At 38.1% G+C, this 15,000-nt stretch overlaps 1 protein-coding gene across 2 annotated transcripts in view; it reads right to left on the reverse strand.

Moving 5' to 3' along the window:
• Window positions 1-15,000, reverse strand: part of wwox (WW domain containing oxidoreductase) — a 175,578-nt gene that overhangs the window by 102,279 nt on the left and 58,299 nt on the right. For both annotated transcript variants that reach the window (XM_043227631.1, XM_043227630.1), the window contains one exon: window positions 11,941-12,205. In XM_043227631.1, the coding sequence (XP_043083566.1) occupies window positions 11,941-12,205 (265 nt within the window). The remainder of the gene's footprint in view (window positions 1-11,940; window positions 12,206-15,000) is intronic.

A 15,000-nucleotide genomic window follows, 5' to 3' on the forward strand; every position in this document is an offset into this window, starting at 1 on the left:
TGCCAATAACCACTTTTCAGATCCAGTGCTAAAGACAGTGGCACCATGTAGTGACTCTAAAATATCCTGAATCTGAGGCATAGGATAAGCATCAAGGTAAGTCTTGGAGTTCAATCCTCGGTAATCAATACACAATCTCGATGCCCCATCCTTCTTTTGTACCACTACCACGGAGAAGCCTCAAGGAGATGTAGATGGTTGAATAATCCTTTATTTAACAAATCCTGTATTTGAGTTTCAATGAATTGCTGCTTTTGATGGAGACCTTATATACACGCCGTCTTACGGTACTTCATCTGTGGTAATGATACGATGAACAAAGTTGGTATGACCAATTTCTTGAGTACAAACAGCTGGCCAGCTTAACATCAGACTCTCCAGCTCTTCTTTTGTCTGTTGATCTGTATCCGCCGCTGAAGAAAGATGCCATTATCTTGACGCCTTTCATCCTTGAAGGTAGATGGGGAAATAGCAAGGTAGAAATGCATAGTAGGGTGGACGTCATGTTGAGGAAAGGAAAAAGTTTTTAATTTTCCACCTCCTTCTGCCATAGGTAGGCTATACTGTGCTTTATGAAAATCAATACCATTCCAGTCTTCAACAGAAAATCCATACCCAATATGACTGGCACTGTTAAATCCACATCTCTCATTATAAAAATGTCAGGTCTACAGAAAGTTCTTGAACTTCACATCTCCATCTCACCTTACCAATTGCAGTCTGCCTTTGACCATTAGCCAGTAAAAGGATTGTCCTTCACTGGGCTGGAATCCTCTTCACAATTGCTCCCAAAGGACTCCTGGACCAACGAGAAAGTGCTACCGGTATCCACCAGCTTATACCTGTCCTGCAATACTATAGGGAGGGTGATATTTTTATAGCCATGTTGTTCTGAACTTTGGAAGGATTGCACTATTCGATTACTGGCGCAAGGATGTTTACGCTGAGGGTCTGGCCCATGGGAGTCTTTTTCCTCTGTTCTTCAACATTAGCCTGAGTCCAATATCTTTTGGATTCATCAAAATCTCTCTCTATCTGTGTTCCAACCCGGACTAGCTCTCCAACGTCTTTGATGGTTCCACGTAACAGACTTGCTAGTCGTGGATTGCAATTTCTCAAGATCGCCTGAACCACATCTCTTTCAGACATTTCTTTTCTCCACCTCAAACATAATGCTCGGTAGTGGAAAGCAAAATCCCTGATACTTTCTTTAGCACCCTGTTTCCTCTCCACCATTTTCCTTGCTGCCACATCCTTATAATCCTCACTTAAAAATGAGTGAAAAAAACTCCTTTTAAATTGTCTCCAGTTCTGCACATTTCTTCAGCTCCGCCATCCACCAATCCTTGGCAGTATCCTTAAGGACAGCTGAAAGTGAAGCAAGTATCTCCCCATCACTAAGAGGGCGAACAGCAAAATATTCTTCACAATGCTCGATAAAAGCAACAGGATCATCATCTTGTGTATTACTGAAGGTGGGGAAATCCAATTTTACTGGTGGGTTATACTGTATAGTGGACTGATTGTTCTGAGCTGGATGGTGACTGGACTGTACACTATATGTCAAGTTTTCTGGCTTAACGGTTGTGGAATTTTGGCTTGGATAAATCCGGTGTTGACGTTTTGGCATCAATACCTGAAATTTGTGATCCAACTGATGATCCCTTCTTTTCAAACAATCCACGACAGATTGGCCTAGCTCCTGAATTTTCAATTCTAGTTGTCTCTTCACTTTCTCACACTCTCGCTGTATTCTATATGACATTCTTTCTTCTATTTCAAACTCATCAAAGGAGACACTGGTATTCACCCTTTGGCTAACATTTGCTAGTTGATTTTCGATAGCAACTGATCTGTCAGCCGCTTATCATCGATGGGCTTGAAGTGGTAGGGTCATGGTTGGACTCCTGATAGATCTCTAGTTGTGGGGAGGAGGTGGGAAAGGTGGAAATTGGGCCTCCTCCAGTATACCAGAACATTATCTCTAATGCCTTCACTCTCTCCATCTGAATCAATGTATAACTCACTAAAAGTGTTGATTAAATCTTTTAAGGGTTCTCTTGGTGTGGTAAACGGTTCAGATGCAAAATCTGCATCGGGCACAGCCTCATCCTCACTCTGGCCATCCCTACTGTTTGACATAATGGTAATTTAAGGTAACAAATATATAGGCTTTTCAGGTCCCTGTTCGGCGCCAATATGTAACCGCTTTCTCTATATTAAAGAAACTGCCTGTTACAATTATATTATTTTTATTAAGGACCCATCAGCCATTTTGTGAAACGCACCTTAAATAAGTACAAACTTCCATAGGTGAACCATAGCTACAAAAGAAACCATAACATCATAAGAATACCCAAGATCGTGGTAATTTTTTAACATGCCATAATCAAACACTACACAAATGATTAAGTTTGCATATAGACCAACAGCATTCAAGGTCTTTTCATAAATGTCTCTGATACTTATCAAATCAGAAGCTGTAGTTGAATGATGACGATGATGATAACCTTGATGAGGCTTGATAATGTCCAAAAGTTCACAGCTTAGTAACCATCAGGTTTGAGTCCAACCTCCAGACGATAAAAGTTCATCAATTGTGTCCATCAAGTTCAGATACCGCTGTGAAACCTCCCTTCATATGTCCTCAATGGCCCCTAGCAGCACAAAAAGGCCAAATCCCAAAAGTCCTTGGTGATAGGGCTTCAAATGTTAAGGCTTCCCAAACAGAACTCTTTACCACAAAAAAAAAAAATACATGGGGAGCAGACCATGCTTCTTCCAAACAAATCTCTCTCTACTGCCCACAATTAGAGATTTTATTCCCCTAGAGCCCCTAGAGGACCGTAGTATAACTACAACAACTCCAAATATATAGTGGCAGAACTATGGGCTGTTACAACATATATAATATATATATATACACATATATAATATATATATATATATATATATATATATATATATATATATATATATATATATATATATATATATATATATATATATATATATATATATATATATATATATATATATATATATATATATATATATATATATATATATATATATATATATATATATATATATATATATATATATATATATACATATACACATTTATTTTTATTTTTTTTTAGTATTTATTAATTGATTTTTTCCGTCTTTTGTTTTGGTGTTTTGCTATTTTGGTTGCATTTTGCATTATGACTTTGTAGTGTTTGTTTGTTTTGTCCTTTTATCACTTCTTTACCTCTTTTTCATTTGTTTGTGTTTTGTTTTTTTTCTGCTTTTTGTTTTGTTTAGTTTTGTGTTTGTGTGTGTGTGCTGATCTGTTCTTTTGTTGTTTGCGTTTTGTAACTATTTACAACATGTTTTTGTCTATTTATTTTTTGCTTGTCTGTTTGTTTTGCTTTCTTTTAAGTTTAGTGCGCACCTTTTTAGTTACTTTGTTCTTTGTTGTATTTTGTAATGTTGTTCCTCGGTTTATTCATTTGAATATTTCTTTATTTGTTGTTTGTTTTGCTTTTCAGTTAAGTTTTGTGTGTTTGTGTGTGTGTGTATGTGTGTGTGTGTGTGTGTGTGTGTGTGTGTGTGTGTGTGTGTGTGAGAGACATCGTTCACCCAGAAACAAAACAAGCCTTATAAGGCTGTGTTCAAAAACCTAACTTTAAAAAGGAATTATAACAACAGCGCTGCTCGACTCGGTTTCGTTGCTAATAAAAGCGTTTTTATTCATTTTCACAATTCAATCCGAATTGGATTTCATTTGAGAAGCGAAAAGAGCGTTGCCGGCCCTGATCTGACCGACGGCTGATCGATGTCAACGTCAGAGAAACAGGAACATCAATCTTCTGTAATATCATCAGCCTTATTTCGTCAAATAATTTCTAATTAACAATTACGCTCCCTTGTTACGAGGTGAACACAATCATGGATATTTAATAACCAGTGCTGAATGAAGTGCAGGGGTCGGCGAAGGTCGCAGGTTCTCATTACAACTAAGCCCTGCCTGGAAAGAGTTGGGGTGATCATTACAAACCGAATTAAGCGCTTACTTATTCACACAAACGACACACAAAGCCAATTAGAAAAATATTAATAGCAGCTTTGATAAAGCCATCTATTAGATAGTCTATGTGAAACGTACACAACTGGATTTGCGACGAAACGGCTCAAGATTTCATTTCAGGTCCAAGCGTGTCTCTTTGGGACGGTTGGAGAAACATAATGTAATAATGTTTGCCAAATCAATAATAATTCTGCGTTCTTCCCTCTTAATCTTTTCACCTCTCTACTTTTTTCCTCTCTCAATATCATTCCGTCTCCCCTTTCTCTTGGTTTTATTTTCCGTTCTCCATTCACTACCCTCTTTCTTCGTTTTAACTCTCGTTCGCTCTCTCCCATTCCCTCCCTCTCTAATCCGATCATGCAGGGAATAAGTGTATGCACCATGAACACATTTAATTTTCCCAGTTGGTTTTCAGCAGGCCTAGAGGTGTGCTTTAATAAGGATCAATGGCACTTTATCTAGGACAGGACCCACTTCACAGCATGCAAATTAAACACCAACACTTACAGAAGAAAGGGGAAAAAAAGGAAAAGAAATGGATTTAATTAAAAAAATGTAGAACCACAGGCTCTGGGAATTCAATTAAAGGATTTATGCAAAGGTTGGCTAGCTTTTGGTGTTGCAGTTACTGTTTGTATAATGAGCTTTTCATATTAAAAATCAATAGGTAATCTAGGGTGGAAGATCAACTGCTTACGTACATTTTTGAAATCAATTTGAAAAATAGTCCATCAGCCGCGTGTCACAAAAAAAAACAGGCCTCTGTCGGGGTAGATATGTATCTGGAAGCTTGATTTTAGTTGGGAATTCTGGGAAAAGGGGTGTTTTGAGAGGTGGGGGCTGCAAAGATGGCAGGTTTGTGCCATGTTTTATCAAAAAAAACAAACCGTTGCAGAGGCCAACTCCAAAACATCGAATTTCATGCCGCTTGTGCAAATGTAATCTCTTATGGAGCATAATTCATGCCGTGACAGAATTTACCAAACTTCCTCTAAAATGGTTGACCCTTTATGTAAAAATGTAGATTCGTCATTACATAATAAATCCATCGTGACGTGAACACTGCATTAATACTACTTCCCCTACTTCTCATATAATGTCCCGCGATCTCTTCGTCACACTTTGAATGAAAGTGGCACTTTGCAACCACTAGATGCAGCCCACAGTGAACCATCCCTTGCCAAAGCAAATAAGAGGCCCCTGAAGAATTAATCGAAGCGACAGAATCCTCTCAAACTTCATCAGTGCGCGTCACTGGAAGTCGAGCTCTCATTCCGCTAGCATTCATGTGCTAGCTCTGATGGTCTTCAGATGAACACGGAATTAGCTCGGCGCGCTCAGATGGATGGGCCTCCGTGTGACTTTGACTGGGGGTCAAACCGGAATGACATGACAGCTCCCGGGCTCGCCCGAACCCTGCCTGTCGCCTGCCTCTGATTGGTCCTTTATCGATTCCGACACCTTCCTGGCCACATCGGCTGATCAAGCAATAAACTATTTGCTCGGTTTCCTACTTCACAACGAGCTGCAAGCGTATGTACGTGTGCGTGGATGCCTCTAGACCCACACTTTGTTTTAATGAAATGGTGTGTCTTGGTAGACTATAATCCTGGTAATAGGATTGAGCTGAGACACACATGTCAATACAAGCAAATGGGATTGTGTGCTTTTAGGTCTCAGATTGTCTTTCAGGCTCATAATAGGTAATGCAGGGGGAGGTGAGAGAGGAGGAGAGAGAATGAAGTAACATCAAGCCAACATATCGCTCAATTAGATTAAAGATTAAAGTCTATTTAAGGTCTGATGTTCGGTTCTAACCAGAGTGTGTGCTGTTTACATGCACAGTTCACACAGTTGCCTGCTCTGAACCTATACTGCCCCAACGCTGGATCCAATTTACCCACAGAAGGGCTGCAAAAGAGCATTCCTATGTGGTGTAATGTGTGATAGGCCATTCGTTGGACCCGTGGATCTGGATCTGCTTGAAAACTGGGGTATGGGGTACCCCAGAAAAGTATAAAGCAATATGGCAGAACCTGATAATGGATAGAGTCTCAATGCTGCATGTCTTTAGAAACAAGGGGTTTACATTTGGTAAATTGCTGGAAATGTACCAGATTTGTCCCCACCCCTTTGCGACACTCTAGGAGACACTAAATGTGGGGTTCTGGAGCCCTCTTGGACAGGTCTAGAAACTCTGATCTAGAACAATGTTTCCAAAGCCTGTTCCTGGACGTATCCCAAAACCACGTATTTCAGGTTATTTTCCAAAAACGTTCGGAAATGTAAAATATCAATCTGACATAGCTGCATTTAAAATTGATCTGGAAATTAAGTGCTGGGCATCCGGCCAGAGGAGAATTGTCCCCCATACGAGCCTGGTTTCTCCTAAGGTTTTTTTTTTTTTCTCCATTCTGTGACCGATGGGGTTTTGGTTACTTGTCGCTGTCACCCCTGGCTTGCTTAGTTAGGGACACTTAATTTCTAGCGATTATTGTCAATTTGATTACCAAGATTTTTTTTTTATTAAATGCAGAGACTAAGCGTTTAATCTCGTCTTTATATCATTGCAAAGGGATAGAACATTTCTAGTAATTTTCCAGAAGCTTTCTAGAATTTTTGGAAACTTTCCAGGATGTTTTGGAGGAAACCTTCTGAAAATTTGGGACATTTCGGTAAGCTACTATAAATTTAGATTTGCAACCTCCAAAGAGGTGTGTGGTTCTGGGGGGCCTCCAGGAAAGAAAGAACTCTAATCTAGAACCGCGTTTTCAAACCCCGTTTCTAGAGGTACGCCAACTCTTGCTAATAAAACACTGGATTGGATCAACTCAATCGCTCGTTAGTAGAGAATCTAAGACCTGAAATGTGTGATGATACAGTTACAGAAAGAAACTTGAAAAGTTTCTGGAAATTACCAGATTTATTTGTCCCACTTGCAACCCTAAAGAAGACATATTAATGTGTTAATGTGAAGCAAAAGTAACAACGCATAACTGTATTGTAAATAGAATAATTCTTTTTTAGGGAGGACCGCAATATTGTAACGCATCACTTTAAAAGGACTTTCCCAAACACTGCCCCAATTCCTCATATTCAGACACTCCAAGATCTGAAATGGGTAGGAACAGCATTGGGAAACACTGATCAAAAAAACCCCAAAAAACAGATACATCCACATTACGAAAGTGGCTACAGTGGCCATTAGATTTGAAATACTGGTGGATGGTTCCAGGCCGATCGCTCCGGTAGAAGACAGTACAGCAGCCTGTAGCAGAAAACATTCCAGCAGGCTGAGTGAACCGGTTCTCTTCTCAAACTGCAGGCCCTAATCACCAATTATGAGCCCATTAGGGCTGCTGGCAGCTCATTGTGTCCCGCCGCAGCGGAAGGGGCTCTGGGTGTAGACCTCTGGCCCACTTCGCTCCGCTCCACTGAGCGCCTGTCAGCCCCGGTTGCACCGCTGCAGTGATAGGACCCATGTACAAGCAGATAACAACACCTGACCTTACAACCGGTTACCGGGGGACACTCGCCACGGCGACAGGGCTCATCGCAGCGCGACAGCGGAGGGATAAATCTGAGCTGCTCGGGGTGACGAGACTTCATTAAGGAAGAGCGAGAGAGAATGGGTAATGCCTCTGTAGTGTACTAATAGAAGCAGAGCCCTCGTTAGCCGAGCGTGAGGAAAGATCCATCAACAGCATCTCCTCCTTTCTCTCTCCTTACAAGGGGACCGAGAGCGAGAGAGATTTAGACTCCCATAAGGAAGCACTGGCAGCAGTCTCGCAGCAGGCCGGCTAAATTACCTCACAGGCGAGAGGCGAGACACTTGCCAATGCACAGAGGAACTTGTTAAAGTCCCCCTTTTAGAGCAAACCGTCGGCTAATGTACGACTATTGGGCCATGGTCAAAAGTTCAGCCCCTGCATATGTAAAAAGGTAGCGGTGCGCCCGAGGCAGAATCCTGGGGAAAATAATTGCGCTAAACTGCTGAAAACGCGGCGGACTGGATCCCAATGAAGCGATTGTGAAGAGGGGCGGGCACGAAGGGGGGGAAGGCGGGGTGCTGATTGGGCGGCTGTGATTTTCCCAGCAGCTTCATGTCCCAAAGCATCAAGCGGCTATTAGATGCCACAATACCCAGCCGTCTAAGAAATGTCAAACCAAACATGCTAAAACAGCTGTTTGACTACACAAATGAAAAGGTTACAGAGGCTTCGGGGACGTACAGTACTTCACATAAAACCACATAGAAAGCATCAAAAATGACCTTTTTTTTGACATTGAGCAGAAATATCTAACGCGCATAAAGCATTACAAACCTAACAAAAACTACTTTCTTGGAAAAGTAACAGCAGTTGTTTATGAAAACGAATGTTTAGGGAATTTTGGGATTTCTGAGCGTCTATAGGTTGTTTCTAAACTTTCTAAACTATGTCGGCAAGTCATTTTATTAAACTGAATGCTACTCCTGTGCAATATATTATAGCTGAAAATGACTTTCGCATCAATATTATTCCAACAGCAGACACGGTTGGGAAAGTTACTTTGGAAATGCAATAGGTTAGAGATTACAGGTAACCCTATTTAAGTCCTTTAACTATTTCAATTGTTTTAATAAATGAACTGATTATGGCTTTTTGAATACTTTTCTAAATTTGTAGTGACTTTTATCATTAATTTGCGTAGTTATGACCGAAAACACTGTTATCTAAAAGAAACTAAAAATAATGCATATGCATGGAAGAAAACGGTTATCAAATAAGCATGTGTCCTATTCTGTGTCCTAGACATTCTGAAACATTGGCGTCTCAGATTTTAAAGTAGTATTTATATCTACATGAAATATTTAGATGTAATCTTTAACATTTTAAGTAATCTAATTGCGCATTGTTTCTCAGTAACTGTAAAAGATTACAGTTTATTTAGCAATTTTACATAGCTAGTTACTCCCCAAAGCTGATGGCAGATTGGACAAATTTGTTTGAGTTGGTTGTAAATTGTATCCTAAATCGTACATTAAAACCGTCGCATGAGACCACTTGATTATTACCAGTCCAGTCTTATCGAAGCTAAACTCATCTGGAGATCAGCATGGGTTTAATGTACAACTGCGGGCCACGAAGAGAGCTAAAGAGATGCATGGCAGAACATCTGATGCAGAGATTATAGATGAAAACCGTCGCGAGAGTTCAAGTCCGATATCAGTCCTGCCTCTTTCCCAATGAATTTTTATCAACTCAGCGAAACTGAAAATTATCTACACATTACGAGATGAGACGATCATATTGGGTTTTATGAATTGCACTGCGACACCCTCTGCATTTGAAAACGGCATCTGCCATCTTATTGCTATTTTGTTTTAATCTCGATAAATCAATTAATTTATTAGTATTGCGCTTAGGTTTGATGCGTCTATGTATTAAACTGCTGGTAAACGGAAGCGTCCCTCTCAGATGCAATAAAACAGCAAAATAAGAGGTTTTATTCTAGATTTGCGCAGTTATAAATCACCTAGAGCTTCTTGGAGAAGACAAAGGCGTTTTACTGAGCTTGGGTGTAATATCGTTCCAGGCTCTTCCTGTCAACATTATGCAGAGCTTTGCAACCTTGAACAATTTCCCAGCATCCCATACGAGACTGCAAGCAATTAAAACGATACCATCTTCATAGCCTCATAACCAATAAATAAAATAACAGCACTGTTTCGTGTTAAGTTCGCTAATATTTGAGGGGTTTCAGAAAAGGGCTAGAGAGGGACATTAACACCTGGGTAGGAACTGGGGGGGTTTTCACAAGTGTCACATTCACTGTTTTCAAATTATGGAGAAAATAATTACTACTACTAAAACCACTACCACTACCACTACTAATAATAAAAAAATTAATAATAAGCCTAGGATAAGAAAATTAACTGAAATGTGAAAATGTAACCACAATGTAATTGACCTATTAGAGATCTATTCAAATAATGTAATATCTATTAAAAAAAAAAATCTTTATTTATTTTTAAAATATACATATATACAAAATAATTACTATAACAGATAAAGAAATTAATGTATACAGATAAAAAAAAACTAATTATATAAAAAAGTGTGTATATATTGTTATTATTAATTATTATTATTATTATTATTATTATTATTATTATTATTATTATTATTATTATTATTATTATTATTATTATTATTATTATATACTACTAGTAGTAGTAGTAGTAGTAGTAGTAGTAGTAATAATAATAATAATAATAATAATAATAATAATAATAATAATAATAATTATTATTATTATTATTATTATTATTATTATTATTATTATTATTAGCATTATTGTTATTGTTAATATTAGTATTACTACTAGTAGTAGTATATATAATAATAATACTTCTATTATTATTATTATTATTATTATTATTATTATTATTATTATTATTATTGTTGTTGTTATTATTATTATTATTATTATCATCATCTTAAACAGTGAATTTAATTCATATATTTTATTTATTCATTCACTTATTTTATTTACTTTATTTTATTTTTTAAATACTTGTACTAAAATGTAACCATATTCTAAAATGTCTTTACATGCTCAAAAATGTTAAACAAGGTCTCATCAGCAAGGGGGAAAAAAAGCAAAGAGGGAAAAGGACAAATCGCAGTTCAGAAACAGCAGCAGACTTTCCACGCGGTGAGAAGCCCCGATCCCCAGCGACGTCCATCAAACATGACTGACAGCCGGAGAAACGAGCGCTTCTGAGTTACGACTGTGCCGCGCGCGTAAACTTCTGACATATTCATACCCATCTCTTTAATACATAATCAGCTCGGCTGAAATACTCAACTCTACATCAAAACCTGCCTTCAGAGTTTTCAACCAAAATTAAAACAAAGAACACATCAAATGCATTGTGTGGCCTAAAGCATATCAGAAGCGGAAGGAAATGCTTCAGGTGCGAGACAGGCAGATACTTTATGATTTATGAGGATGTTGAATTTTATAGTTTGTCTCTGTAAGTGTATGTGACTCGCCTCTTCGGGCTAAAACGGGAGAGTGTTGCCTACAGGAAGAGCTGCCCGTCTGATTTATGCGGCGCTGGGGTATACGAGCGGCGCTACGGCAGCGTGACGCACACACACACACACACACACGCTCACGCTAACTACAGGCGATTCCTGCCTAAAACATGCTAGTGAAACTTTCCTGGACTACAAAAATTCAAGCAGCAACCGCTGTACCTGACAAAAAGCCACTTGAAATCAGGAAAACAAGGCCATTGCAAAAGGCAGCGTGGACTACACTTCCAGAAATTGTACGATAGCATCACGCGTGGAAAGGAAATACCAGAACATTGTGACAAGCTCAGTGGAAAGAAATTCGGTCGAGAGAATTAGAAGCAATGCATTACATTTAGAAATACATTCAATAATTAGAGATGCGCAATATATATCGATACAATATCGGTTATCGGCCAGCGTTAGATTAATTTATTTAAAAGCACAAATAACTCAAATATTTAGTTTATATTTAGACCAAATAGTATATAACAAAAAAAAAAAAACCATTTGCTGGCTATTGACCATAGAATTAAAAATATCGGTATTTTTAGAGGCAAGTATTTAATATTGTCACAATATATTGAATGTAATAATAAATGGCAAAAACCGCACTGTGTAAACAACAAACCAGTCTTTCGCGTTAGCTTAGCATTAGCATAGCAACATCCAACATCAAAACAGCTGATTATCAAGTGAACCGTGAGCTTCACATGAGGTTCAAAATCGGTTACGGTTTCAGTTTCAGTTAAACTCAAAGTTCACCAACACAAGCGAACGAAGGAAGTCTCTTGCGCTTACCATAGACTTGGTGAAGGGCCGTGCGAAGGTGAAGAGCAGGGTCATGAGCCACCAGCTGCGGTGGATGGAGGTGTACATCATGTTCCCAGGATGCAGTGCGTTGCATGTGACGCCGTGGGGAGACATGCGGCGGTGCAGCTCGCTGGAGAAGAGGATGTTGCAGAGTTTGGCTCGGTTGTAGGCCAGCATGGACCAGTACTCCTTCTGCGGAGGTGACAGAAGGTTCAGCTCCACCTTTCCGCACGAGTCCACTAGATCCGTGAACCTTCAGAAAGAGCAACTCGTGTTAAAACCAGAACTTGAGAAACGTCTCTGTTGTTTGTTTTGTGTTTTCATTTGTGTCTTGTGTATGGCTTGATATTTACGTCTGGCCTTTTGCTTTGGTTTTTATAAGTATTTACAGTTTTCTGTGGGGTTTTTTTTTGGGGGTTTGGGTTGTTTCCTACATTTTTTTGGTTTGTATTTATATCTTGTGTTTATTTTTTTTCGTCTTTTATTTTATTATTTATTTGTTCTTGTTGCTGTTGTTTTGTTTTATGTTTTGTTGGTTTACGTATTTTGTCTTGTGTTATTTGTTCTGTGTGTTGATTTTAATGTTTTTGTTGATTTTGTTGATTTTAAAGTTATTTGGGCTAGCTTTTACAATTTAGTTTATTTTATTTTATTCTGTGTCCGTTTTGTTTTTAATTTTGTTCTTGATGTGTGTTTATATTTTTATTTTGTCTTTTTTTTTTTAAATCATATTTTGTTTTTCTCTGTGTTGATTTTAATGTTTTTTATTGCGATCATATCTTGATTTTTGTTTTATTTTGTGTTGGTTTTTATGTTTTGTTTTCTGTTGGTGTTTTGTTTTGCTCTTTGTTTTAATGTTATATTTTGATATGTGTTTTGCTTTATTTTGTCTGGTTTTCATATAGCTTTCCGTCTGGGTTTGTTTTTGGTTTCCAATGCTCTTTCCAATTTTGTTTGTAACAAAACAGTAAAATACAGTAAATATTGAATTGTGAACAAATTGACAAAACTGATTTCTCATGGACTACAGTCTAACTAAAGGCAAGAATAACCTCCAGAATGTGAGCCGATGGAGAAATGAACTAAATGAGCTTTGGCAGGCCAGGTCTGACTTAATGCAAATCAAAGCTACGACATGATGTTCTTTAATTGGCTCTGACTAAGCTGTTAAACGCCAGATGTTTGACAAGGCCCCTGAACACAAGACGTTGTGTTTTCTCAATGTGTCCTTGTGTGCGTGTAAACAGTCCCAAGAAACCGCAGTGAAACGAACGCTCCCTCCCCTAGTGCGGATCGGAGCCAGCAATCGCATTCAACATTTACCTCTTAATTACGCGCTTTACATAACAACCAATCAAAACGTCAGGTTCGCTGTCTGACAAGCTCAGTGCGGCCCGTGTTGCTGTTTGACACATTACATCTCTGCTTGGGTAAACAACAACATCTGCAAGCAACGCAACGGCACAAATACTAAAGTTGTGAACTGTGGGAGTGATAAACTCATTTAAGGAACGGTTCGTCAAAAAAAATGATATCGCTATCATCACAATTCACCGGCCATGCTTCCAAACCCTGTTTAAAATCAACACCCTTTTCCCCAAAAAGGTCTATCAAGCTCCATAAATAAATAAATTAATAAATTATCAGAATTTTAGATTAAAAAGGTCCATTATTCACACATTACAACTAGAAACCAGTAACATCTGTCATCAACTGTCTTAAAGCTTGCCAGGTTTGAATTTTTAGACAATAGACAATTTTTGTTGACATCTAAAAATATATATATATATAATAATTATATAAAATATAAAATTTATTTATTTGATTGTTTGGACCACGCACTGTATTTGGATGAAACAGGTGAAAATTCAATTATTATTTACTATAGAGGGAAAATAATTACGTAATTTGTGGATTTTCATGTGGCTATTATACCTTGGTGCATTCAATAAGAAGGAAACACGATGGTAATTTTGGTAATTGCATTAATTACAACATAAAAAAAGAAGAAAAATATGTTTTATGGTATTTTTTTCCATGTATGTCAAAGATAAAAAACAAAACAAAAATAATAAAAAAAAGTTTTCAGTGTAATTTAACAGCAATCTTGTTTTTGTTTTTCTGAGCAAAAAAATATCAGACATTTTTCCCTTTGAATGTCATAATTATCAATCTCAGTCACAGTTTATCAATATTATCAAAAACGTACGGCATGTGTCAATTTATGACTATTATACTAAAAGTAATTCAAATGATTAGACTAATATCTTGCACCACAAATTATAATTTTAAAAAAATCAAAAACTTTCCGTGTATGTATTTATTTCGTCTGTAGTGCAGTGCGACACTGATCACAGTTTGAAACTCCTTTTTATGTTCCAGCGAGGAATAAAAAAAAAAAAAAAAACGGCATGAAATTGCATACACATTGACAGAATGTTTTTTTTATTAGTATTTTTGGCTGAACTGCCCAGTTGAGCCGTTATATATATCCATCCCCACCATTCCCCTGCACATGTTGACTCTGTCATCAGCTCACGGGACATGTCCATAATCATACAGGTCTCTACAACCTTGTAATCAGCAGAGGCATTCTGGGGTGGAAATAGTCTATTTTCAGAGCGGAGGTATCAAAAGGTCAGGTCAGGCTGGTATTTAATGACTGCAGTATCCTGCTTTAAAAAAAGAGCCTAGAGACTGAAAGTATAAAGGCGTGAATCTGGTGTGAGTTTTCAGAGACGACCAAGTTTCCCGTCCAGGCTGGATCAGTGTCCTCTTGTGTCCTGTGAGTCGAGACAAAATGCCAGGAGTCCAAGGCACATCAGCTGTATGTTCACAGACGAATGAAGCATATCAAGAAAAGAACACTGTCCTTACTGTGAAACATGGAGGAGGCTCTGTTATCATTCTGGGGCTGCTTTGCAGTGTGTCTTGAATCTGTGCAGGGTACAATGAAATCTCAAGACTATCAAGGAATTCTAGAGAGAAATGTACCCAGTGTCAGAAAGCTCTCAGTTCATGGGTCTTGCAACAGGACAATGACCCAAA

This window comes from Puntigrus tetrazona, chromosome 25, assembly GCF_018831695.1.
Source record: "Puntigrus tetrazona isolate hp1 chromosome 25, ASM1883169v1, whole genome shotgun sequence".
NCBI classification, from domain to species: Eukaryota; Metazoa; Chordata; class Actinopteri; order Cypriniformes; family Cyprinidae; genus Puntigrus; species Puntigrus tetrazona.